The sequence below is a fragment of the Loxodonta africana genome, chromosome 26, assembly GCF_030014295.1.
Source record: "Loxodonta africana isolate mLoxAfr1 chromosome 26, mLoxAfr1.hap2, whole genome shotgun sequence".
Classification (NCBI taxonomy): Eukaryota; Metazoa; Chordata; class Mammalia; order Proboscidea; family Elephantidae; genus Loxodonta; species Loxodonta africana.
In genome coordinates this window covers 14,929,754-14,954,863 of record NC_087367.1, presented here as the reverse complement: position 1 = coordinate 14,954,863, position 25,110 = coordinate 14,929,754, and the positions used below count along the sequence as shown (strand labels likewise).

General features: G+C 44.6%; 1 protein-coding gene across 1 annotated transcript in view; it reads left to right on the top strand.

The window, feature by feature from the left end:
- The first annotated feature begins 20,339 nt into the window (after window positions 1-20,339).
- Window positions 20,340-25,110, top strand: part of TTC7A (tetratricopeptide repeat domain 7A) — a 158,811-nt gene continuing 154,040 nt past the window's right edge. The window contains exon 1 of the mRNA XM_064277131.1: window positions 20,340-20,643. Within this exon, the coding sequence (XP_064133201.1) occupies window positions 20,460-20,643 (184 nt within the window). The 5' untranslated portion in view covers window positions 20,340-20,459. The remainder of the gene's footprint in view (window positions 20,644-25,110) is intronic.

The following is a 25,110-nucleotide window of genomic DNA, read 5'->3' as shown; positions in this document are numbered from 1 at the left end:
TGAGTGGTTTAATTTCTTGACTACCGCTTCCATGGGTGTTGATTGTGGATCCAAGCAAAATGAAATCCTTGACAATTTCAATCTTTTCTGTTTACCATGTTGTTTGCTTATTGGTCCAGTTGTGAGGATTTTTGTTTTCTTTATATTGAGGTGTAATCCATACTGAAGGCTGTAGTCTTTGATCTTCATCTGTAAGTGCTTCAAGTTCTCTTCACTTTCAGCAAGTAAGATTGTGTCATCTGCATAACTCAGCATCTTTTCCTTCAGTACCTAAATAATATCACTTGCCTTTTGCTGTTGAGAAGTCTGATATCCATATGACTCTTGTTCTTTCATAGATAACCTACTTTTTCTTTGGCTTTGCTTCTCCTAAACTTCACTATAATATATCTAAGAGGGGACTTAGTTTGTCTCCTGCTTGGCACCTTCTTTCATTCTGGAAACTTTATCTTCACTATTTCTTCAAATATTTTCCCCTGGTTATATATAGCAAGGAGCCAGGGTGGCATAGTGGTTAAGAACTATGGTTGCTAACCAAAAGGTCAGCAGTTTGAATCCATCAGCCACTCCTTGGAAACCCTACGAGGCAGTTTTGCTCTGTCCTGTAGGGTCGCTATGAGTCAGAATCGAGTCAATGGCAACGGTTTTTCTCTATACATAGTGAGAGAAAATAAAAGGCAATTTTCCCCATTACCCATGTTACTACTTCTACTTCTCTCTTCCATATCTCTTTGCTTTTTCCATTTATATTTTCTATATGTTTATTCCTTTCTGCTACCTTCCTGGACGGCTCCTCAACCTGGTCTTCCACTGGCTAGTTCAACTTCATCCGTCTTAATATTTAGTTCATCTATTATGTTTCTGGAAATCCTGGTGGCCTAGCGGTTAAGTGCTATAGATGCTAACCAAAAAGGTCACCAGGTCGAATCCATCAGGTGCTCCTTGGAAACTATGGGGCAGTTCTACAATGTCCTGTAGGGTCGCTGTGAATCGGAATCTACTTGATGGCAAAGGGTTTTTTGTTTGTTTGTTTTTATGCTTCTTATTTCCACTTTTATATTTTTTATACCTTAAAAAAAATTTTTTTTTTTATTTCCACTTGGTCCTTATTTTTTTATATTTGTTGTTGCGTCTGTGTCATAGGCCATATTCTTGCCTTAAAGGTCTGGACTATCACTTCTGACTTCTGCATTGATGGGCAGGCAATAACCACCCCAAGGCAATTCATGTGAGAGGAAAGATTAGAACATAAAATGCTTTTCTCCAACTTATACTCTCCAGCCAGAAGTCTCTTGGACTAAAATGTTCTTGTCTATTCCCCTAATTTTGCTTTCCGTGGGGTGGTGGTTTAAAGGATGTCAGAGGGCTGACACCAAAATGACACCAGGATCCCCGCCCGCCCACCCACCATCGCAGAAGGGGCCGCCGCCGCCACCGCTGCCGCCGCCAAGGGTGTTACCCGCCAGACAGGGGCGGGCGGCTGAGCCCTGGCGCCCGCCATTGGGTGGAGAGGAGGGTCTCTGCCTTGGCCAATGGGAGAGGGAGGACCTGTGGGGGGCGGAGCCAGGAGCGGTGGGACAGCGCAGCGAGGCCTTTGGCCCGGCGTGGGGGGCGGGGTGGGGCCAGACCGCTCCGCCCACCGGGGGGGGTACAGGTCGGCCCCGCCCACCCTGGTCGGGGAGGGAGAAGGGCTGACACCATAAATTACCACACCGGGTGACACCAACCCCTGACTCCACTGAGTTCTCTTCTGCATCCTAAGGCCCCACAAAAAAATAATTACAAATATGAAATCTCATATGGGCCATGGGGACAAAGAAAATGGAAGAAGAGGGGTCATCAACAGACAAGAGATTTCAACACATATTTGGAAGAATTGTGTAAGGTTGACAAAGCAGAAGGAGATGCTAAGGAAACGAAAACCGACTTATCTTGCAGAAACCCAGAGTAGTATGACTGTTCCAAATACAGATACAGTAAGAAAGATTAAACGTAAGGACCGTTGAAACCCCCTCACCCTAATATATAGACCACCACCAGTTCGAGGTCAGTCCCCTCAGGCAGCAGACTGAAGTTCTGTTCTCTAGAGCACTGCACTCAAACAATGGCTTGTGGCCTGAGAATAGCTGAGTATCAACGCATGAGAAAATCAGGAACTTAGACCATGCTGGCTCCCTTCCCTAAGCTCCACTTCCCACTGGCTCAAGGCTACACTAAGCTCTGTGAATTGGCTGTGGTGAAGCTTATGCTTCAAGATTTTCAGTTTTTTTTTTTTTTTTTAACCCATGCTGGAGCACCTCCAACCAATCATTAGTTAGCTCATTCATTCATTCAAAATATCTAGAGTAGTCACCATGTTAATCAGCTAGCTCAGGAATTTGTCACAGAAAATCTGACATATGGTATATCCGACTCATAATGGTTTAAACAAATAAAAAATCATTTTTAATCAAATGCCATGAAATTCAGAAGAAGACAGTCCAGAAGCCAACTTCTGTAACAAGTCTCTAGTGCCATTAGGGACCCAGACTCCTTTTCTGTGCTCAACCCTTCTTCAAGAGTGACTTTCATACATGTTGCCTTGTGGTCACAAGATGGCTGTTCTACTGTACTCTCACTTTCCTGGTCCAGGATGGAAGAAGGGGGTGGACAAATGACAGAAGACCCAATCCTGCTGAGTCTGACCCATTTGAGAACATTCCCAGAAATTCTGCCCAGGTGTTTCTGTTTACATCTCGTTGGTCAGAACTAATCCACAAGGCCACACCTAATTACAAGGGAGGCTAGGCACACTGTCACCCTGAAACAAAATTGAGATGCTGTTAGTAAAGGGAAAAGATGAAAATGGATATCTGGTAGGCAATTGGCAGTATCTGTCACAGGCATTGTGCTGGGCACTGGAGATAGCCAGATTAAAACACGTACGAAAACACTCCTGGGCTACAGGGTACTTATCTTCTCTTGGGGGAGCAGATAAATAAATAAATGCTTACAGTCTATTATGGCAAGTGTCGAGTATTGATAGCATCTTAGCTACATTTTTAAAGACTAACTGTAGTTAGCCAGGCAACCAAACCTGCTGCCATCGAGTGGATTTGAACTCATAGCAACCCTATAGGACAGAGCAGAACTGCCCCATAGGGCTACCAAGGAGTGAAACTGGTGGATTTGAACTGCTGACCTTTTGGTTAGCAGACTGAGGTCTTAGCCAGGTAAAGAAGGACTGAAAGCTAAGGATCTAATGCTCAGCATCTTCTGTGTTCAAGGGTTGGTGGGAGGTTTTACTCCGGGAGGGGAGGGTGCTCCTGACACAGGGGTAGCATGTACCAACAGTGATGGGAGCATGTGGCATATGTTGGAAACTTGGAGTGTTTCCGTTCAGCAGGAGGAAAGGGTTTGGTGCCTGGTGTGTATGTTTGGGGTGGGAGGATAGAGTGGACAAAAAGCCTCCCTGGAAGGAAGTCGGAATCAGTTCAAACAGGCCTTATGCTCTGCTAGGGAGTTTGGATTTAATTTTGGATTTCATCTGAAAGCATTATAAGGCCAATGTAAGATTTTAAGTGAAACAGTGATACGATCCGTAGGGTTGTGTGACAAATGGGTCTAAGGGGGATGAGATAGAAATTGGGCTCTTGCAGTAATTCAGGCTAAAAAAATAAAAAAGATTAGCAAAGGCCTGAAATGCACACACCAAGGGATGGTAAAAAAAAAAAAAGCAGAAATCAATAGACCTTTTTGTGACTGACTGTGAGTTAGGATAAGGGAAGAGGAGTCAAGAATGGCTCCGACCACATGAACCACAGCCTCTACCAGCCTGAGCCCAGAAAAACTAGATGGTATCCGGCTACCACCACCAACCGCCCTGACAGAGATCACAATAGAGGGTTCCTGACAGAACAAGAGAAAAAAGTAGAACAAAATTCAGATTCACAAAAAAAAAAGATCAGATTTACTGGTCTGACAGAGACTGGAGGAACCCTGAGACTATGGCCCTTGGACACCCTGCTAACTCAGAACTGAAGCCATTCCCAAAGTCCACTTTTCAGCCAAAGATTACATAGGCCTATAGACAAAAAACACACATGAGGAAGGTGCTTCTTGGTTCAATCAAGTATATGAGACCAAATGGGCAACATCTGCCCAAAAACAAAGATATGAAGGCAGAAAAGGGCAGGAAAACTGGACAAATGGACATGGGGAACCCGGGGTGGAAAGGGAAATGGGGAGAGTGCTGGATTGCAACCAATGTTGAAAAAAATTTTGTGTATACGTTTTTTGAATGAGAAACTAATTTGCGCTGTAAACTTTCACCTAAAACACACGCACACAAATGAGAATTATGTTCTTCTTTGTTTTACATATGAGGAAATGAAGCACAGAGAGGCTAAGTAACTTGTTCAAGGTTTCTAAACTAGAGTAGGGTGGAGCCAGGATTTGAACCCAGACAACCCAACTGCAGGGCTCTTGCTACACTCTTCGGGGAAGATCATTTCTGCCTTTCTAATAAGTTTTAATTTTCAAAACTTCAGTTGACATGTTACTTTTCAGCTTCACACCCAGTACATAAATAGAGGTAGTCACTCTTTCAGGATTTTTTTCTAGCCAGCAGTATTAGCTCAAACCCTCTGCTCAATTATCCATTTTTTCATTATTCTTTGTTGGTGATTAGGTTGCGTTTTCAGGGCCATGGTACACTCAAGAGCCACTCTTGACAAGGGGAAAAGGAGGACATTAAAATTCTAAGGGACCTTGACAGAGCATTCTTTTTTCAGAAAAGGTTAATGGTATGAATAATAGAAGCTGATCCTTCTGGAAGAATATTAGGTTTTGGGAGCTGCTTTATAGTCAGAGAAGGAGCCCTGGTGGCACAGCGGTTAATGCAATCCAGAAGGTCGGCAGGTTGAAACCACCAGCCAGCTCTGCAGGAGAAATAGGTGGCAGTCTGCTTCCACAGAGATTTACAGCCTTGGAAACCCTACGGGGTTGTTATGAATGGGAATCGATTCAATGGCAGTGGGTTGGGCTTGTATTCAAAGAACGATCCAGATTGATTATATGAACCTCTCTTTTCTGATTAATGGCTCATCCTCTACTGTTTAGAGGGCATGCAAAGTAGAGAAGAAGAGGGTCAAGCAGGCCCTCTCTGGATGCTGTCTGTCATGAGTTGAATTGTGATCCTGTTGCGGATTGAATTGCATATCAACTTGGCTAGGCCATGGTTCCCAGTACTGTGTGGTTGTCCACTATTTTGTCATCCGATGTGATTTTCATATGTGTTGTAAATCCTATCTTTATGATGTTGAAGAGATAGTCTTAGTGGCAGTTTTGTTAATGAGGCAGGACTCAATCTACAAGATTAGATTGTGTCTTAAACCAATCTCTTCTGAGATGTAAGAGAAGCGAGCAGACAGACCTGGGGACCTCACACCACCAAGAAAGTAGTGCCAGGAGCAGAGCATATCCTTTGGACCTGGAGTCCCTGTACTGAGAAGCTCCTAGATCCAGGGAAAGATTGATGACAAGGACCTTCCCCCAGAGCCAACAGAGAGAGAAGGCCTTCCCCTGGAGTTGCCCTGAATTTGGACTTCTAGCCTACTAGACTGTGAGAATAAAGTTTTCTTTGTTAAAACCAACCACTTGTTGTATTTCTGTTATAGCACCACTAGCTAACTAAGACAGTCCCCAAATAGAAATGTTGAAGTCCTAAACCTCCAAATCTGTTGCTGTCAAGTCGATTTTGACTCCTAACGATCCTGTAGGACAGAGTAGAACTGCTCCCACAGGGTTTCCAAGGAGCAACAGGTGGATTCAAACTGCCAACCTTTTGGTTAGCAGCTGTAGCTCTTAACCACAGCATCACCAGGGCACCAAAGATCCATACTACAACTTGGCTAGGCCATGTTTCCCGGTATTGTGTGATTGTTCCCCATTTTGTGATCTGATGTAATTACCCTAAATGTTGCAAATCCTAATGTTTATGATGTTAATGAGACAGGATTAGAGGAAGTCATGTTAAAGAGGCAGGACTCAATCTACAGGATTATTTTGTATCTTGGATCAATCTCTTTTGAGATAAAAAAGGAAAGCAAGCAGAGAGGAGGGGGACCTCCTACAATCAAGAAAGAATTGCTGGGAGTGGAGTGCATCCTTTGGACCCAGGGTCCCTACACTGAGAAACTCCTAGACCAGGGGAAGATTGATGATAGGGACCTTCCGCCAGAGCAAGAAGGCCTTGCCCTGGAGCTAGAGCCCTGAATTCAGATTTCTAGCCTCCTAGACTGTGAGCCTTTGGCTGCAAAGATGGGCTCAAGCATAATAAGCATAACAACAATCATGAGAATGGCACAGAACCAGGCAGTTTCCTTCTATTGTACGTAGGGTCGCTGTGAACCATAACTGACTCAATAGCACCTAACAACAACAGATTGTGAGAGAATAAATTTCTGTTGGTTAAAGCCACCTTCTTGTGGTATTTCTATTATAGCAGCACTAGATAACTAAGGCTACGTTATTACAAATAATAGCCCTGGTGGCACAATGGTTAAAGAGCTCAGCTACTAACCAAAAGGTCAGCAATTCAAACCCACCAGCCACTCAACAGTAGAAAGATGTGGCAGTCTGCTTCTGTAAAGATTTTCAGCCTTGGAAACCCTATGGGGCAGTTCTACTCTGTCCTATAGGGTCACTATGAGTCATAATTAACTCAACGGCAGTGGGTTTTTTTGTTTTTTTTTTGGTTTATTACAAGAAATGCTTGATTATAATTTTTGGCCTATTAGATTGGCAAAAATGAAAATATTTTGTGTTGCGGTGGGATAGAGAAGTCCTCCAAATACACACTGAAAACGTAAATCAAAAGCCATAAAAAACTACATACTCTTTGACCCCGCAATTTCACTTGTAGTGAGGAGTCATGAATTTATTCAGTACTTCCTGATGTCAAACACAAATGTAGCCGTTGATTTGCTGTAACTGATCTGATCTTCCTCTGCACCCACTCTGTTGGGATGTGAAAGAAAGCTAAATTTAGTCCAACCCATTAAATCACGGTTTAATTCAATACTTTCAACTGTTCATTTAGACACTCATTCTATTCAGATAATTGCTTAGTCCCTCAGCTTTTCTCTTCTTCTCTTACTCCACTTCAAGATACTTTCTAACATATAGGGAGGGGGTGGAAGGGCTTACATATCCTTATGGTAATAGGGAAAGTCTACTTAAACCCACTGCTGCCGAGACGGTTCCAACCCTATAGGACAGAGTAGAACTGCCCAGTAGAGTTTCCAAGGAGCGCCTGGTGGATTTGAACTGCCGACCTTTTGGTTAGCAGCCGTACCACTTAACCACTATCCACCAGGGTTTCCGAAAGTCTACTTTGAGTTTATAAATGGTAGGGTATCATTAATTTTTTTTTATTGTGGCAAAAATATACACACTAAAACATTCACCAGTCCAACAATTTCTATACATATATAATTCAGAGACCTTGATTACATTCTTCATGTTTTGCAATCATTCTCACTATCCTTTTTCAAATTATTCCACCACTATTAACATAAACTCAAAGCCTCCCTTCCTCTTATCTCTTCCCTCTTCCTCCCACCCTGGTGACTACTAATAATCTTTAGTTTTTACATATTTGCTTATTTCATATAAGAGATCATAAAGCATTTTTCCTTTTGCAAACTGACTTATTTCATTCAGCATAATGTTTTCAAGGTTCATCCATGTGGTGGCACGTATCAGGACTTCATTTCTCTTTATGGCTGAGTAATACTCCATTTTACGTATATACCACATTTTGTTGATCCATTTATCTGTTGATGGACATTTTGGTTGTTTCCACATTTTAGCTATGCACATTGGCGGGTACAATGCCATTTTTGTATAGGTGTGTCAAAGGAAAAAATCTGGAAAGGTATATAGCAAAGCATTATTTCTGGGAGGTGAGATTACACTGGGCTATTATTTTACATTTATGTATCAAGTTAATTTAATAAGAAGCAAGCATTACTTTTATAATCAGAAAAAAACAATAGTGATCTTTTCATTCTGACGAGAAAACAAGATGTGAAATTTGAAGTTTGATTGAAATGCAAGATATGATAGTTACTGGACATCAAAGTAAGATGTGAGAAACAGAGTTTTAATTTTCCTGAAATCCAGATTTCTGGGTTTCATGGAGTTAGGTTGACCCACCCAGACCAACGCCCTGAGGTGATCTTTTGAACCTTGAGCCTTCAGCAGACTGGTCTCCTAAAAGTCACTGTCTTAGTTATCTAGTGCTGCTATAACAGAAATACCTCAAGTGGATGGCTTTAACAAACAAGTTTATTCTCTCACAGTTTAGGAGGCTAGAAGTCCAAATTCAGGGTGCCAGCTCCGGGGGATGGCTTTCTCTCTCTGTCAGCTCAGGAGAAAGGTCCTTGTCATCAATCTTCCCCTGGTCTAGGAAAGTCTCAGCGCAGGGACCCCAGGTCCAAAGTATATACTGTGCTCCTGGTGCTCCTTTCTTGGAGGTATGAAGTTCCCTGTTTCTCTGCTTGCTTCTATTTTATATTTCAGAACAGACTGACTTAAGACACAACCTAATCTTGTAGATTGAGTCCTGCCTCATTAACATGACTGCCTCTAATCTTGCCTCAGAAACATCATAGAGGTTAGGATTTACAACACATAGGAAAATCAAATCAGATCATAAAATGGTGGACGATCACACAATAATGGGAATCATGGCCTAGCCAAGTTGACACACATTTTGGGGGGACACAATTCAATACATAACAGTCACCTTTAAATCAAACAGTAGTCTTCCTCATTAGTGAAGACTGTTTTGCCTTGGGCATCAGGCTCTTTTGAACAATTCAGTCAGTTTCAGGAAAGAGAAACTCCGGGGTCGGACTGGAAGCTGTGTTATTGTTATTGTTATTACGAAAGCACCGTTCTGTCCCTGTTTCCATGGCAATGTTGATGAGTGTCTTAGTTATCTAGTGCTGCTGTAATAGAAATACTACAAGCCGATGGTTTTAACAAACAGAAACTTAATTTCTCACACTTTAGGAGGATAGAAGTCCGAATTCAGGGTACCAACTCCAAGGGAAGGACTTCTCTCTCGGTCAGCCCTTGGGGAAGGTCCTTGTCTCCTTTCAACATCTGTGGGCCCAGTGTTCTTTGGAGCTCTCCATGTGTCTTGGCATCAATCTTCCCCTGTGTTTAGGAAGTTCTCAGTGCAATGATCCTGGGTCCAAAGGATGTGCTCCACTCCCAGCTTTTCTTTCTTGGTGGTTGTGAGATCCCTTCCCTCTCTCCTTGCTTCTCTATCCTTTGATCTTTTTTTACTTGAGTCATACCTTCTTGTAAGGCTGTAACTCAATATATACCCCACTCTGATCCTACCTCATTAATGCCTAACTAAAAGCCAAATCTCCTGCTGTCAAATCGATTCCGACTCATAGCAACCCTATAGGACAGAGCAGAGCTGCCCCATAGGGTTTCCAAGGAGTGGCTGGTGGATTCAAACTGCCAATATTTTGGTTAGCAGCCAAGCTCTTAACCACTGTGCCACCAGGGCTCCCATGAACATATAGAGGTTAGAATCTACAAAACATCATATGTCGTTGTTGTTGTTAGGTGCCATCAAGTCAGTTCCAACTCATAGCGACCCTATGCACAAAAGAACGAAACACTGCCCGGTCCTGCGCCGTCCTTACAATCTTTGTTATGCTTGAGCTCATTGTTGCAGCCACTTTGTCAATCCACCTCGTTGAGGGTCTTCCTCTTTTCCGATGACCCTGTACTCTGCCAAGCATGATGTCCTTCTCCAGAGACTGATCCCTCCTGGCACCATGTCCAAAGTATGTAAGACGCAGTATTGACATCCTTGCCTCTAAGGAGCATTCTGGCCGCACCTCTAAGACAGATTTGTTCGTTCTTTTGGCGGTCCATGGTATATTCAATATTCTTCACCAACACCACAATTCAAAGGCGTCAACTCTTCTTCGGTCTTCCTTATTCATTGTCCAGCTTTCACATGCATATGATGCGATTGAAAACACCATGGCTTGGGTCAGGCGCACCTTAGTCTTCAGGGTGACACCTTTGCTCTTCAACACTTTGAAGAAGTCCTTTGCAGATTTGCCCAATGCAATGCGTCTTTTGATTTCTTGACTGCTGCTTCCATGGCTGTTGATTGTGGATCCAAGTAAAATGAAATCCTTGACAACTTCGATCTTTTCTCCGTTTATCATGATGTTGCTCATTGGTCCAGGTGTGAGGATTTTTGTTTTCTTTATGTTGAGGTGTAATCCATACTGAAGGCTGTGGTCTCTGATCTTCATTAGTAAGTGCCTCAAGTCCTCTTCACTTTCAGCAAGCAAGGTTATGTCATCTGCATAACGCAGGTTGTTAATGAGTCTTCCTCGAATCCTGATGCCCCGTTCTTCTTCATAGAGTTCAGCTTCTTGGATTATTTGCTCAGCATAGAGATTGAATATGTATGGTGGAAGAATACAACCCTGACTCACACCTTTCCTGACTTTAAACCACTCAGTATCCCCTTGTTCTGTCTGAACAACTGCCTCTTGATCTATGTAAAGGTTCCTCATGAGCACAATTAAGTGTTCTGGAATTCCCATTCTTTGCAGTATTGTCCATAGTTTGTTATGATCCACAGAGTCGAATGCCTTTGCATAATCAATAAAACACAGGTAAACATCCTTCTGGTATTCTCTACTTTCAGCCAGGATCCATCTGACATCAGCAGTGATATCCCTGGTTCCACGTCCTCTCCTGAAACTGGCCTGAATTTCTGGCAGTTCCCTGTCAACATACTGCTACAGCCATTTTTGAATGATCTTCAGCAAAATTTTGCTAGCGTGTGATATTAATGATATTGTTCTATAATTTCCACTTTCAGTTGGATCACCTTTCTTGGGAATAGGCATAAATATGGATCCCTTCCTGGTCCAATCAGTTGGCCAGGAAGCTGTCTTCCATATTTCTTGGCATAGACGATTGAGCACTTCCAGCACTACATCCGTTTGTTGAAACATTTCAACTGGTATTCTGTCAAATCTTAGAGCCTTGTTTTTTGCCAATGCCTTAAGAGCAGCTTGGACTTCTTCCTTCAGTACCATCGGTTCCTGATCATATGCCACCTCTTGAAATGGTTGAATATTGACTAATTATTTTTCGTATAGTGACTCTGTGTATTCCTTCCATATTCTTTTGATGCTTCCTGCGTCATTTAATATTTTCCCCATGGAATCCTTCACTATTGCAACTTTAATTTTAGGCTTGAGTTTTTTTCTTCAGTTCTTTCAGCTTGAGAAAGGCCGAGCGTGTTCTTCCCCTTTGGTGTTCCATCTCCAGCTCTTTGCACATGTCATCATAATACTTTATTTTGTCTTCTCAAGAGGCCCTTTGAAATCTTCTGTTCAGCTCTTTTACTTCATCAATTCTTCCTTTTGCTTTATCTGCTCGACGCTTATGAGCAAGAATCAGAGTCTCCTCTGACATCCATCTTGGTCTTTTCTTTCTCTCCTGTCTTTTCAGTGACCTCTTGCTTTCTTCATGGATGATGTCCTTGATGTCATTCCGCAACTCGTCTGGTCTTCAGTCACTAGTGTTCAACAAGTCAAACCTATTCTTGAAACGGTCTCTAAATTCACGTGGGATATACTCAAGTTTGGACTTTGGCTCTCCTGGACTTGTTCCAATTTTCTTCAGTTTCATCATGAACTTGCATATGAGCAATTGATGATCTGTTCTGAAGCTGGCCCTGGCCTTGTTCTGACTGATAATATAGAGCTTCTCCATCGTCTCTTTCCACAGATATAGTCGATTTGACTCCTGTGTATTCCATCTGATGAGGTCCATGTGTATAGCCGCCATTTATTTTGGTGAAAAAAGGTATTCACAGTGAAGAAGCCATTGGTCTTGCAAAATTCAATCATGCAATCTCCGGCATCATTTCTATCACCAAAGCCATATTTTCCAACTACCAATCCTTCTTCTTTGTTTCCAACTTTCCAATTCCAGTCACCAGTAATTATCAGTGCATCCTGATTGCATGTTCGATCAATTTCAGACTGCAGAAGCTGGTAAAAACCTTCAATTTCTTCATCTTTGGCATGACTGGTTGGTGCATAAGTTTGAATAATAGTCATATTAACTGGTCTTCCTTGTAGGCGCATGGACATTATCCTATCACTGAGAGCATTGTACTTCTTGAAATGTTCTTTTTGGCAAAGAATGTAATGCCATTCCTCTTCAAGTTGTCATTCCTAGTATAGCAGACCACATGATTGCCCGATTCAAAATGACCAATACCAGTCCATTTCAGCTCACTAATCCGTACGATATTGATCTTTAGGTGTTCCATTTCATTTCTGACCATTTCCAATTTTCCTAGATTCATACTTCATACATTTCACGTTCTGATTATTAATGGATGTTTGCAGCTCTTCTCATTTTGAGTTGTGTCACATCAGCAAATGAAGGTCCCAAAAGCTTGACTCCATCCACATCGTTAAGGGTGACTCTACTTTGAGGAGGCAGCTCTTCCCCGGTCATATTTTGATTGCCTTCCAACCACATCAGATAATGTTCTGCTGCTATTCTTAAGGTTTTCACTGTCTAATTCTTTTCAGAAGTAGACTGCTGGGTCCTTCTTCCTAGTCTGTCTTTGTCTGGAAGCTCAGCTGAAATCTGTCTGCATGGGTGACCCTGCTGGTATTTGAATTCTGGTGGCATAGCTTCCAGCATCACAGCAACATGCAAGCCCCCACAGTAGGACAAACTGGCAGACTGGGCCCTTTTAATTAATGAACTGAGTCTGCATTTGTGCCTTAAAGACTGTCTTTTACCTAAGGGTGCCTGGAAAAGTTATGAACCAGCCAAAATTTTCACTTAGGGCCAAGGAAAGTATCACCTAACCCCCACTGAATGGGATTAAAAGCAGTGGAAGACAAAAATAAAGTAGCTTTTTGTGGATACAACCCAAGCTCTGTGTGTAACATACCAGTTATGCAAGATTCCTTTCTTTAAAACCACTCTACCTGAGTTCCTACATACCTACAACAGTGCCATCTAGAAGTCGGCTAGGAGCCCTGCATCCCTTGGAGATCTGCGTAGAATAACTCAGACCTAGCCAATTCCACAGCCTGTAGAAGTTTAAGCCTGTCCCATGATTACTGCTCATTCCTAGAGGCATATTCACTCGAGGAGCTAGTGACCTCTCATGTCTCTGTTTGCTTGGCTCTCCACTCTTGCCCCTCATCAGCCTGGTTGCAGAAATCGGCACCTCTTAGCATTCTCTCCCTAGAAGAGCAGTGAGTGAGCAGTAAATCAGGCCACTCATGTTGACCAATGAGATCCTGACAGTGCTCCAACAGTAAGTTATATAAGCCAATCAGAAATAAGCTTCTTTGATTCCATGTTTTGCTAATAAAAAGTCAGTCACTGCTGATACTCAGTGGAGTGTTTTTCCACTTTTGGTTTGGTGCTACCCGATTCACTAATCTCTTGCCCAAAGAAACTGCATCCAATATGTTAACTTTATTGTGATTCGGCTTCTTTTGACATTACCATATGACCCCACAATTTTGCTCCTACTGTGTACCCAAAGGAAACCCTGGTGGTGTAGTGGTTAAGCGCTACGGCTGCTAACAAAAGGGTCAGCAGTTCGAATCCACCAGGCGCTGCTTGGAAAGTCTATGGGGCAGTTCTACTCTGTCCTATAGGGTCGCTACGAGTCGGAATCGACTCGGCGGCACTGGGTGGGTTATATACCCAAAAGATTTGAAAGTGGGGACCCAAACAGGTACTTGTACACCAATGTTCATAGCAGCATTACTCACAATAGCCAAAAGGTGGACACAACCCAAGTGTTCACCAACAGATGAATGAATAAACAAAATGTGTTATGTACGTATGGTGGAATATTATTTAGCCACAAAAAGGAAGAAATTCTGACACATGCTACAACATAGATGAATCCTGAAAACATTATGCCAGATGAAATAAAACAGATACAAAAAGACAAATATTGTATGATTTCACTTGTATGAATCTAAAATAGGCCAATGTATAGAAACAGAAAGTAAAGGTTACCAAGGGTTGGGTGGAGGGGAAAATGCGGAGTGACTGCTTAACGGGTATAGGGCTGTTTGGGGGGTAAAGATAACGTTTTGGAATTAGATAGTGGTAATGGTTGTAGAACATGGTGAATGTACTAAAAGCCGACAAATTGTATACTTTCATATGTTTAAAATGGTGGTCATTGGCCATTTGTATATTTTCTTCGGAGAAATGTATATTCACATCGTTTCCTCTTTTTTAAGACAGTGTTAATCTTTTTGTGGTTGAGTTTTAAGAGTTCTTTATATATACTTAGCATTCAATATGTATCTTACAGTTAATATGTATATTGGATGCCAAACCATTATCAGATATGTGATTTGCAAATATTTTGTCCCATTATATGGGTTGTCTTGATAGTGTCCTTTGATGCACAAAAGTTTTAGATCTTGATGAAGTCCAATTTATCAGTTTTTTTCTTTTGTTTCTTGTGCTTTCAGTGGTATATGTAAGAAAGCATTGCCTAATTCAAGGTCATGAAAATTTACACCCATTGTTTTAGGCATCTAGTGCTACTATAACAGAAATACCACAAGTAGGTGCCTTTGACAAACAGAAATTTATTCTCTCCGTCTAGGAGGCTAGAAGTCTGAATTCAGGGTGCCAGCTCCCAGGGAAGGCTTTCACTCTCTGTCAGTTCTGGGGCAAAATCCTTGTCATAAATCTTTCCCTGGTCTAGAAGCATCTCAGTGCAGGGACCCCAGGTCCAAAGGACGTACTCTGCTCCTGGTATAAGGTCCTTTTCTTTCAGCTAGCTCCTCTCTTCTTTTATCTCTTGTAGGATAAAATGTGAGGCAGACCACACCCCAGGGAAAACTCCCCTTACATGGGATCAGGGCTGTGACCTGAGTAAGGGTGTTGCATTCCCCCCTAGTCCTCTTTAATATAACCTAATCTTGGTTCTAATCTTGCCTCATTAACCACAGGCAGAGATGAGGATTTACAACATAGGAAGATTACATCTGATCACAGAATGGAGGACAATCACATAATACTGGGCATCATGGCCTAGCCAAGTTGATACACATTTTGGGGGAACACGATTCAACCCATAACACCCATGTTTCAGGCAGAAATTTTAAGAGTGAACATGCGATTCATCATACTCTCTTTCCTTTCTGCCATAATGATTGTCCATGTTCCACACAGTGGCTGTTCTGTCAGCTTGGGTCCCCGAGTGAAAATGACGGTGGGGTGGAACCTAGCCAACCTGGTGGATCAGGTAGCATGAGTGAGAAATAAACTATGTTGTTAAAGGTCCTGAGATTTTTTGTTTCTTTAGCATAACTTAACCTCTATCCTTGCTGTTGTAGAAATTGAAAAGAAACTCAAATACCAGATAAATGAAATAATAAAGATAACAGCCAAAATTAATAAAATGGAAAAAGAAACATGCAATAGAGAGGTTCAACAAAACCAAAAGTTAGTTCTTTGAAAACATCAATAAAATTGATAAATCCTTGACAAGTGTTCCAGAAAAATAAAGAATGCACAAATAACAAAATAGCAGAAATAAAAAAGTAGATATCACTATAAATCCTACAAACATTAAAAAGATAATAAGATGATCTTATGAATAATTTTATGCCTAAAATGTGAAAAGTTAGATTAAATAAACATGTTCTCAGAAAATTATCCTGCCAAAAATTGGCCCAAGAAGAATACAAAATATTGTATTCCAAACCAAATTAAGCAATTTATAAAAAAAGAAAAATATATTATGGCCAAGTCGAGTTTATTGCAGAAATGCAAGCGTGGTTTAACGTTTTAAAAAGTATTTCAACACTTTAATAGGTTTAAACGTGAAAAATCAAATGATCACCTCAAAAAATACAGAAAGCATTTGTAAAATTTTACTTCAACCATAATTAGAAAGAAAAATGTTTAATGAACTAGGAAGAAAAGGGACTTCCTTCATCTTTTAACTGTAATTACTCAACAACAAATATTATACTTGATGAAATATTGAAAATGTTCCTCTTGAGATCAGAAATGTGATAAGAATGCCAGTCAACTTTTATTCAACAACTCCCTCTGCTTCTCTCTCTCCCTTTGACCCACTCCTCTTTCCTTCTGGCCAGATCCTCCGAAGCTCTTTTACCTCTTAAAGGTAAACTCCCTTCAGCTGAAAGCCATCGTCGAAGACTCTCTAACCCCTCTCCAAGATAGAGAGAAACTTGCAGAGGAATTTAGAATAGTTTTAGGAACATATAATCTAGGGTGCTCAGATTTATACCAACCAGTTCATATGTTAGTAGAAATGAAGTGATCAACGAAGGTGTTCAATTTCCCATTCTACCCTGAAACTCATAAGGAAAAATTTCTCTAAAAACTAAAGAACAACCTTACAAGTGTTTCATTGATATAGGCACAATAAACCCATTGCTGTCAAGTCGATTCCGACTCATCGTGACCCTACAGGACAGAGTAGAACTGCACCATAGAGCTTCCAAAGAGCACCTGGTGGATTTGAACTGCCGACCTTTTGGTTAGCAGCCGTTGCTCTTAGCCACTATGCCACCAGGGTTTCCATAGGCACAATAATATCACTTAAACTCAACCACTACTATACAACTTAGGCCGTATCTCTGATAATCCTCAGATACACATTTCCCATCCCCTGGCCCGTAACTGTCAGCCTCAGACCTTTAACTGAGGTACATTCTTTTTTCCTTTGTGACACTAATTTAATAGAGAGGGATTTACTGTACTGTGCTAATGAAATTCCGTTTAATCCCTGATGGTCTCTTCCTTGTAATCCCTGAGGACCCTCCTACTCATAATGAGGTCAGAGATAATTTGGAAAATGATTTACCAGTATTTTTGTGTGTAAATCAAGCATAGATTGCAGCCCTTTTGTGCGCAAAAAATTCTACTCATATTGGCAGGATTACTTGAACTAACCTCCAGTCAAAAAACCTAGTAGGATTCCTTTAGGATCCCAAGATCATGAATAGTTACTCCTCACTTTCCTATAGCACTAAACTCAAATACTATTGTATCTTCAAGGTCTCAAGAGACATGTTTTATACTTGTAGATCTGCGCTGTGCTTTCTTTGTTGTCCCTTTAGATCAAAAGGAGCCCTGTTGGCATAGTGGTTAAGAACTTGGCTGCTAACCAAAAGGTTTGTAGTTCAAATGCACCGACCGCTCCTTGGAAACCCTTTGGGCAGTTCTATTCTGTCCTACAAGGTGGCTATGAGTTGGAATCGACTCCACCACAATGGGGTTTGGTTTTATAAACAGACAATATTTTAAAAAATAGTTAACTTTTGCTTGACTTCTCCAGGGAAAATCAACAACATACCCTCAAACAGGACCTCAAGGGCCTTAAATTCCTTTGATTCCATTCTTATTCACTACGTGGATGAGCTTTCGTTATATGCTAAATTTTACCAGGTGGAAACCCCAGGTTGTGCTAGGCATGACTCGTATTGGCCAATAAAACAAGAGACAGAAGTGGGAGAACAGGAAGCCACCTTTATTTTGTTGCACAAGGAGTCAGTCAGAGTTGCTTCTGCCACGACTGCTCACCGAGCGCAGGCAGGCCCGTTACTTTTAAAGGGGTTTACAAGTAGGAATTCATACAAGCTATGTCAGCCACCCATGTTCTTAAATCATAGTACGCAGGCGCAATGGAGTTTACATAAAAGCAGAATTCAAATGCAAAGCTGGGGGGAAGGAAGCCAAGTAAATAGGATTTTTAATACAGTACTGTGGGACCGTCTCATAAAGATGAGGGGAGCTCTAGAGCTGATTCTATCTACTTATTGCTTTAGCTCAGAGAGGGCATAAGGGTTCCATTGTTACTGTTGTTAGTCACCCCTGAATGGATTCTGACTCATGGCAACTCCAGGTACACACAGTATAACTGCTCCACAGGGTTTTCAAACCTGTGACCTCTACGAAGCAGATTTCCGGGCCTGTCTTCTGAGGTGGCCCTGAGTGAGTTTGAACCACCAATCTTTCAGCTAGTTGTTGAGTGCTTAACCCTTCCCATCACCCATGGATTTTGTCAATATAAAGTGTATTTCCTAAGACAAGATTTATCCTGTGGAGGTAAAACTCTTACTGCAGACAACCAGCAGTGCAAAACAATAACAAAAAGATAATCAAGAGACTTCCTGGGTCTTAATGGCTACTGAGGCAGTGAGTTCCCAACTTTCTTGAAATTTCCATGCCATTATTTGACTTACCAAGTCTTTGGTAACCAAACATTTTCTTTGGGAACCCCAACATAAGCAGGCCTTTTGTGAGTTAAAATTAGCTCTTCAATACCCTCCCATCCATTTACCTCCTGGCCTCTAGGGGTCCAGGACACATACCAGTTGCTTAGAGCAGCTCCTGAGGCTGCCACCTGAGGGAGTGGAGGAACTGATTTGGTCAGGGATCCCTGGAGGATGCTAACAGTTAACTTGATCAGCTGCTAACTAAAAAGTTGGAAGTTTGAGTCCACCCAGAGGTGTCTCGAAAGAAAGGCCTGGCAAACTACTTCTGAAAAATCAGACTTGAAAACCCTGTGGGGTTGCCATAAGTGGGATTCTGACAACTGGTTATCCACAGAGAAGCTGGGAGTGAGGGTGGTCTTCAACAGCTGGAGAAGGCGGTAGACTTACCCTTGTGTGGCTCCAAACACAAAGGCCCAGTGGGACTAAGAACCAAGAACTTGGGCCCCACGTGGTATACAAACCTTCACCCAGTTACAGTTGTCCAGAAACATGAAGCAGTGGGTTTCCTGACACTGAAAGTGTTCAAGCTCACTCTGAAGGCTGTGTGTCAGGCAGTGGTGAAAGCTTCTAAATTGGGAAGGAAAGAGGACAACTCAGGAGCCCTTCTAACTTTCGGGAGTCTATACTTAAATACTTGTCCTAACTCTCCTGTCTCCTGAAGTCTTCAGTCTGTGCCATACAATATGACCCTTAAATACAGGATTTTGTTTTGTTTTCTTAGTATGGTTTCTTGCGTGTTGGCCTCAATTCCCAAACTGGGACTGCCAACCCTGGTGGCACCGGAAGTGGGGCCACAGTAACTGGCTGGTCTGGGGTCCACCACCCGTGGAAGGTGGAAATCTGCCTCCTTCCCCTAGGCTTGCTCTGTAGTGGTTAATAGCTCGGCTCCTAACCAAAAGGACTGCAGTTTGAATCCACCAGCCTATGGGGCGGTTCTACCCTGTCCCATAGGGTCAGTATGAGTTCCAGTCGACTCGATGGCAACGGGTTTCCCCCGGGCCAAGTCTGTAATTCTCTGAACTTCTTGATAACCTACAGCGCTCAGCTAAGGCCTGATAAGCGCTTTACACACTTTGGTCACTGACTCTAAACATCAGAATTAAGAAACAGAAAAACATCTAGCTTAGAAAGAGCTTAAAACCTTTAAGAAATCCAGAGCAACAGAGGTTCCGCATGGGCCTGCCAGCCTGTTAGTGTGGGGAGTCACGTTGGAAGGAGGAACCCTGCTGTTAAAAAAAATTAAAAGAAAATAATAAGACTCAGGGTGGTCAGGGTGGGAGCGTCCAAAGTCGAGGGGCTGGAAACAGGCCTACTTTCCTCCGAGCACCCCAGGGGTGGCGTGCAAGGGCCACATGTCCCTGCTGGGAGAGGGCCATGACAGGCGGGCTCCCCGCAGGTCGCTCTCTGAGTTGGCAGCGGCAGGCCTCTCCCCGGATTTGTGACGTGCTGGGAAGTGCAGTGGTGACGGGGCCACCACACAAAGCTGGGTTGTCGGGGCGGGGGTCTCCCGGGCCTAGAGTCCCGATGGGATGGGGAGGGGGCGGGGAGCTAGGCGCCCCCCGGCGCCCGGGCTCCGCGCAGCATTAAAGTAAGCGCCCAGTCGGCTGCGGCGGCGCGGGGCGGGCGCCGGGGCGGCCGCGAGCGCTCGTCGCGCGCCTGGCTGCTGTGGCCGCGCTGGCCGCCCGCGCGCCCGGCTCGCCGAGGTCGCGCCACGCCCCGGCGGGGGTGGGGTGGCGGCCAGGGGCGGGTCCGCAGCTGGCGGCGCCCAGGCCGGGGGCGGGGGCTGTGGCAGCAGCTGCAGCAGCGGCGGCGGCAGCAGCGGGAGGAGCTGCTGCAGCAGAGGCGGAGGCTACTACTGGACGCGCCCGGGCCGCGCAGCCGAAGTCCCAGCCCAGAGGCGCCGGGAGGCGCGCTGGGTGCTGCTGCTGGTGGCTTCCCGTCGCCGTCCGGGCCTCCGCCGGCGCTCAGGCTCCAGCCGCCGCCTGTGCCCCCGCCTACCCCGCCGCCCGCGTGTGCGCCCCAGCCTGGACGCCGTCCCCGGCCCGGTCTCCACTTCTCTGCCGCTCCGCCCATGACAGCGCCCGGTCGAAGATGGCTGCGAAGGGCGCGCACGGCGCCCACCTGAAGGTGGAGGGCGAACTGGAGCGCTGCCGCGCGGAGGGCCACTGGGACCGCGTGCCTGAGCTGGTCCAGCAGCTGCAGACGCTGGTCCTGACCGGCGGCGGAGGCAGCCGGCGAGGCAGCCCCAGCGCCAGGTGCATTGCTCAGGATAGCGGTGAGTGAGGGAAGGGGCTGGTTCAGAGGCACCGAGCGCGCGAAACGTGCAGCCTCCTCCGGGAAGCGCGCCCTGACTGTCTCTGGCCGGCGACGGTTGCCTTCGGGATTACCCTCCCTGCAGTGCTAGTTTTAGGCACAGCCAGGGTAGTTAGGAAGATTCTGCCCCAGGAGAAAATCACAACCAGGTTGGGTGCTTTGGGGTAAAGAGAAAATAGGCTTTCTATTCTGACTTCGTGTTAGTAACAATGTCTACCGTGAAATGCTGGCACCTGCCCGTATCGGTGCACGAGCTGAACTCTGTCCCCCCACCCCGAGTCTGGGGGAGGTTCTCTGAACTCCCGTCAGGTGAAGGCTATGACTCCCTGGCTTCCTTCTGGCTCCCTTTGCCTTCCCCCCTTCTCCCCAAAGTAAGAAGAAAGCGGACAGGGGTAGGGTTTGTCGGAGTATCAGGGCGGGTTGGTGGAGAAGTGGGGAAGAGGCCTGGCAGACCTCAGTTTCCTTATCTGTGGTCGAACCCAGGACCCATCCAGCTTTGGCAGTTGGCGGCTTTAGCAGTAGGGCTGGTTTGGCTGGGCTGGGCTCTCGTGCTGGGGCGGGAAAGCACCTTGATGGAGCAGTGGGGAACACCCCACCCCAGCCTCCAACTTCAAGTCCTGTTCCTGGGGCCTTCAGCCCAGCCCGCAGAGCCCTTCCTGCGCCCCCTATATGCACAGCCACTTCGGAGCCTTTGTGGAAGGAAACAAACAAACAAAAAACCCTTGCCTTTGATTCCATTCCAGCTTATAGTGACCTTATAGGGTAGAAATGCCCCCCAGGGTTTCCAAAGATGTAAATCTTTATGAAAGCAGACTGCCTCATCTTTCTTTCTCCCATGGGGCAGTTGGTGGGTTCGAACTGCTGACCTTTTGGTTAGCAGCTGAGCGCTTACTCACTGCACAACCAGAGGTCCTTTTATGGAAGGAAAAACCAAAAACCAAACCCACTGCCATCAAGTTGATTCCGGCCCATAGAGACCCTGTAGGACAGAGTAGAACTGCCCCGTGGAGTTCCCAAGGAGTGCCTGGCAGATTCAAACTCCTAACCTTTCTGTTAGCAGCCATAGCACTTAACCATTATGCCACCAGGGTTTCCTTATGGAAGGAAGCAGGGTGTAAATAAATACAGATATAAGGAGTTTGTAAAGACTGCTCAGCCTGTGGCTCCGTGGGAAGGACAGAGTGATAATAATATTAATTATAATAGCTAACACTTACCTGGTGCTCACTGTGTGCCAGGCACTGTCCTAAGCACTTTAATCAACTCAATAACTACTCATAATAATCCCATGAGGAGGGACTCTTGTTTCCCCCAATTTATAGATAAGGAAATGGAGGTACAGAGAAGTTAACTTGATCTCCCAGCCAATAAGTGTTGGAACCAAGATTCGAACCCAGGTTTCTGAGTGCGTTCTTTTAACCACTAGCACCACTACCTCTCAGAGATGTATGGCACAAAATCCCTGTTCTTGAAGAGCTGACAAAATGGATGGGGAGGCAGAGAGGTAGTCAGAGGGCAGTGGTCTGTTAGATTGTGCAGCTCAGAAAAAGGGGAGAAGGCTTCAGGGACGCAGCAGAGCGTGGGCTGGCCCCTGGTGGGTGTTTGTGAAGCTCAGGGTGTGTTTGGCCAGAGAGGAGCGTAGGTGGCAGGACAGGCAATCCGTTTGAGGCTTTGCAGCAGGTCTCAACATGGCAGTGAGGACTAATGGCCAGAGCTGAAGGCACGTATTTGGAAGAAGCTGGTAAGCCCCAATCTTCTAGGGCAGAATGGATAAATTGCAGGATCCCCTCATTGTTCTCTGTGGGGTGATGTGCTGGGATGGGGCTGATGAGGGTGGGAATGAGAACTAATCCACAGAGGGCATAGGTGCCTGGGTAAACTATGGGTATCTGAGTGAGGCTGGCACCACAGAGAAACACACTGGGCTCAAGACAGGACGGGCTGTGTTTCCTAAGCTTGTCTTCAGGGGTCTTAAGTAGGTTGAGCAGTTAATAGGTATCCCAAGAAGAAAAGGTTTGAGGAGCCATTAAGTTTGGAGGTAATGGATTCAATAACACTTAAGAGACTTTTTTTAACTGCAGTATTTCTTGGAGCCTTTATCGTGCTCACCTGCATGTGATGTTCAAGCCAGGTTAGAGTATGTTGTGTTGTTGTTAGATGCCATCGATTTGGTTCTGACACATAGCGACCCTGTGTACAACAGAACGAAACACTGCCCGGTCCTGTGCCATCCTCATGATCATTGTTATGCTTGAGCCCATTGTCGCAGCCACTGTGTCGATCCATCTCGTAAAAGGTCTTCCTCTTTTTCGCTAATCCTCTACCAAGCATGATGTCCTTCTCCAGGGACTGATCCCTCCCTCCATCAAAGTACGTGAGAGGAAGTCTCTCTATCCTCGAATCTCAGGAGCTTTCTGGCTGCACTTGTTCCAAGACAGATTTGTTCATTCTTCTGCTTTATTCAGTATTCTTTGCCAGCACCGTAATTCAGAGGCATCAATTCTTCTTCGGTCTTCCTTATTCATTGTCCAGCTTTTGCATGCATATGAGGCGATTGAAAACACCGTGGCTTGGATCAGGCACACCTTAGTCCTCAAAGTGACATCTTTGCTTTTTAACACTTCAAGGAGGTCTTTTGCAGCAAAATTCGTTGTTTGATTTCTTGACTGCTGTTTCCATGGGCGTTGACTATGGATCCAAGTAAAATGACGTCCTTGGCAACTTCATTATTTCTCTGTTTATGATGATGTTGCTTATTGGTCCAGTTGTGAGGTTAGGGTATAAATAACACGTTTTCCAAACTTACTTTGACCACATTCTGTGGAATACTGTTTGGAAATGCTGGTATAGTTATAGTTTATAAAGTGCTTTCTCTGTCTTTTTTTAGTCTCCCATTAGAAACAACCCTGTGAGGAGGCCAGGAGTTACTGTCTCCATTTTGGGGATAGAGACACCAAGGCCCAGAGAGCTGTGTGGTGGAGCCTGTAACCCCAGCTTGGGTGCCTGCCTCCATGTCCACTTGTAACAGAGTGGGGGTCCCAGAGCCTGTGAACTGTAGGAGCTGACTGGTACAGGGAGGGAGGTTTAGGGGCGGTGGGATGTCTCCTGCCCACTTTTGGGTTTAACTCTGTGAGTGAATTTTCTCCTACTTTTTTTTGTGTTGAATCCAGATACACCATCCCCAACTCACATTTGGGGTGTATTTTGGATTGTCTGCTATTTCAGTTCTCTCTTCCTTGATCACTTGAGGAACCTTGAGGTTCCTTGATCACTCTGGGGATTGAGAGCCTGCTTTGTTTGGGGGTGTTGATGCTGACCCCCCACTGTGGCCCAGGAAGGAGGTTCTTAAAGCTCCGATGTGTTGGGTCAGTGACCTGAAGCTTCAAAGCTCCATAATTTGTGAGAGGGGAAGGAAGGTGCTGAGGGGGCAGTTGATCCCCACTGAGACCCTGAGGCCTGGCTGTGTCCCTGAGGTTTCCTACAGAAACTAACAATAGCTCCAGGAGCCCAGACTCCACTCCAGGTGGGCCAGGAGGTGAGGTCAGAGCTGTGGGGGCCTCTTCTGGTCTGGTGGGAGTGGGGAGTCAGGAGATGCGTAGCATACCCACACCCTTTTCCTGTTTGGGGGGTACTCCCCCACCCCAAGGGGAGGGCAGTTGCTACTCTTTGTAAGTTTTCTTTCAAACTCACATCCGGTTCAGATTAGGTTAGGGTGGCAGCTGGGGAACCCTGCAGTGTGACTGGCTGTGTTGGAGGGTTGTTCATGTTAACAACAAAGAGCCCAGCCACATGGCTAAAAAGAAGAGAAAACTTTTTTGTGAAAAGTTTCAGAAACATAGAAGAGTGATTCCCATGTCCCCATCACCCAGCTTCAATGATAGGAACTCATGAACAGTCTTGTTTGAGCTGTGCTATCACCCATTTCTACCCCACTTTTAAATTTTTTAGTACATGGTTATTAAATAAGAACTCTTTTTAAAAATATAACTCCAGAACCGTGATCATACCCCTCAAAAATCTAACAGTTAAATTTTACAGTTGGTTTGTTAGGATCCAAATAAGATCCCACATGGCATTTGTTTGTTGTCACAAGTCTGTCCCTCTGTCTATCCCTCCGTCTATCCATCTCAAGTCTGTAGTCCCTGCCCCCTATCTTTTTCATTTTCTTTGAACTGAATGTTTTTTTTTTTTTTTTAACTAGAGGTTGTTCTGAGCATTTCTTTAGTTTAAGTTAGAACGGGTGTGTGGGGGACAGGTGGCCTCTGACTAGTTCTGGCCTCTTCCTCCTCTCACCATGGTTGGAAGGTCCCAGGCCTCAGCTGTCCTGTGGGGTGAGCAGCTGCAGAGACCGCTGTGCCCCCATTTGGCCTAGTTGGGAAGGGCCTGGTTGGAGACCCTGGCCTGGCAGGCTGGCCCAGGTCTTCAGATT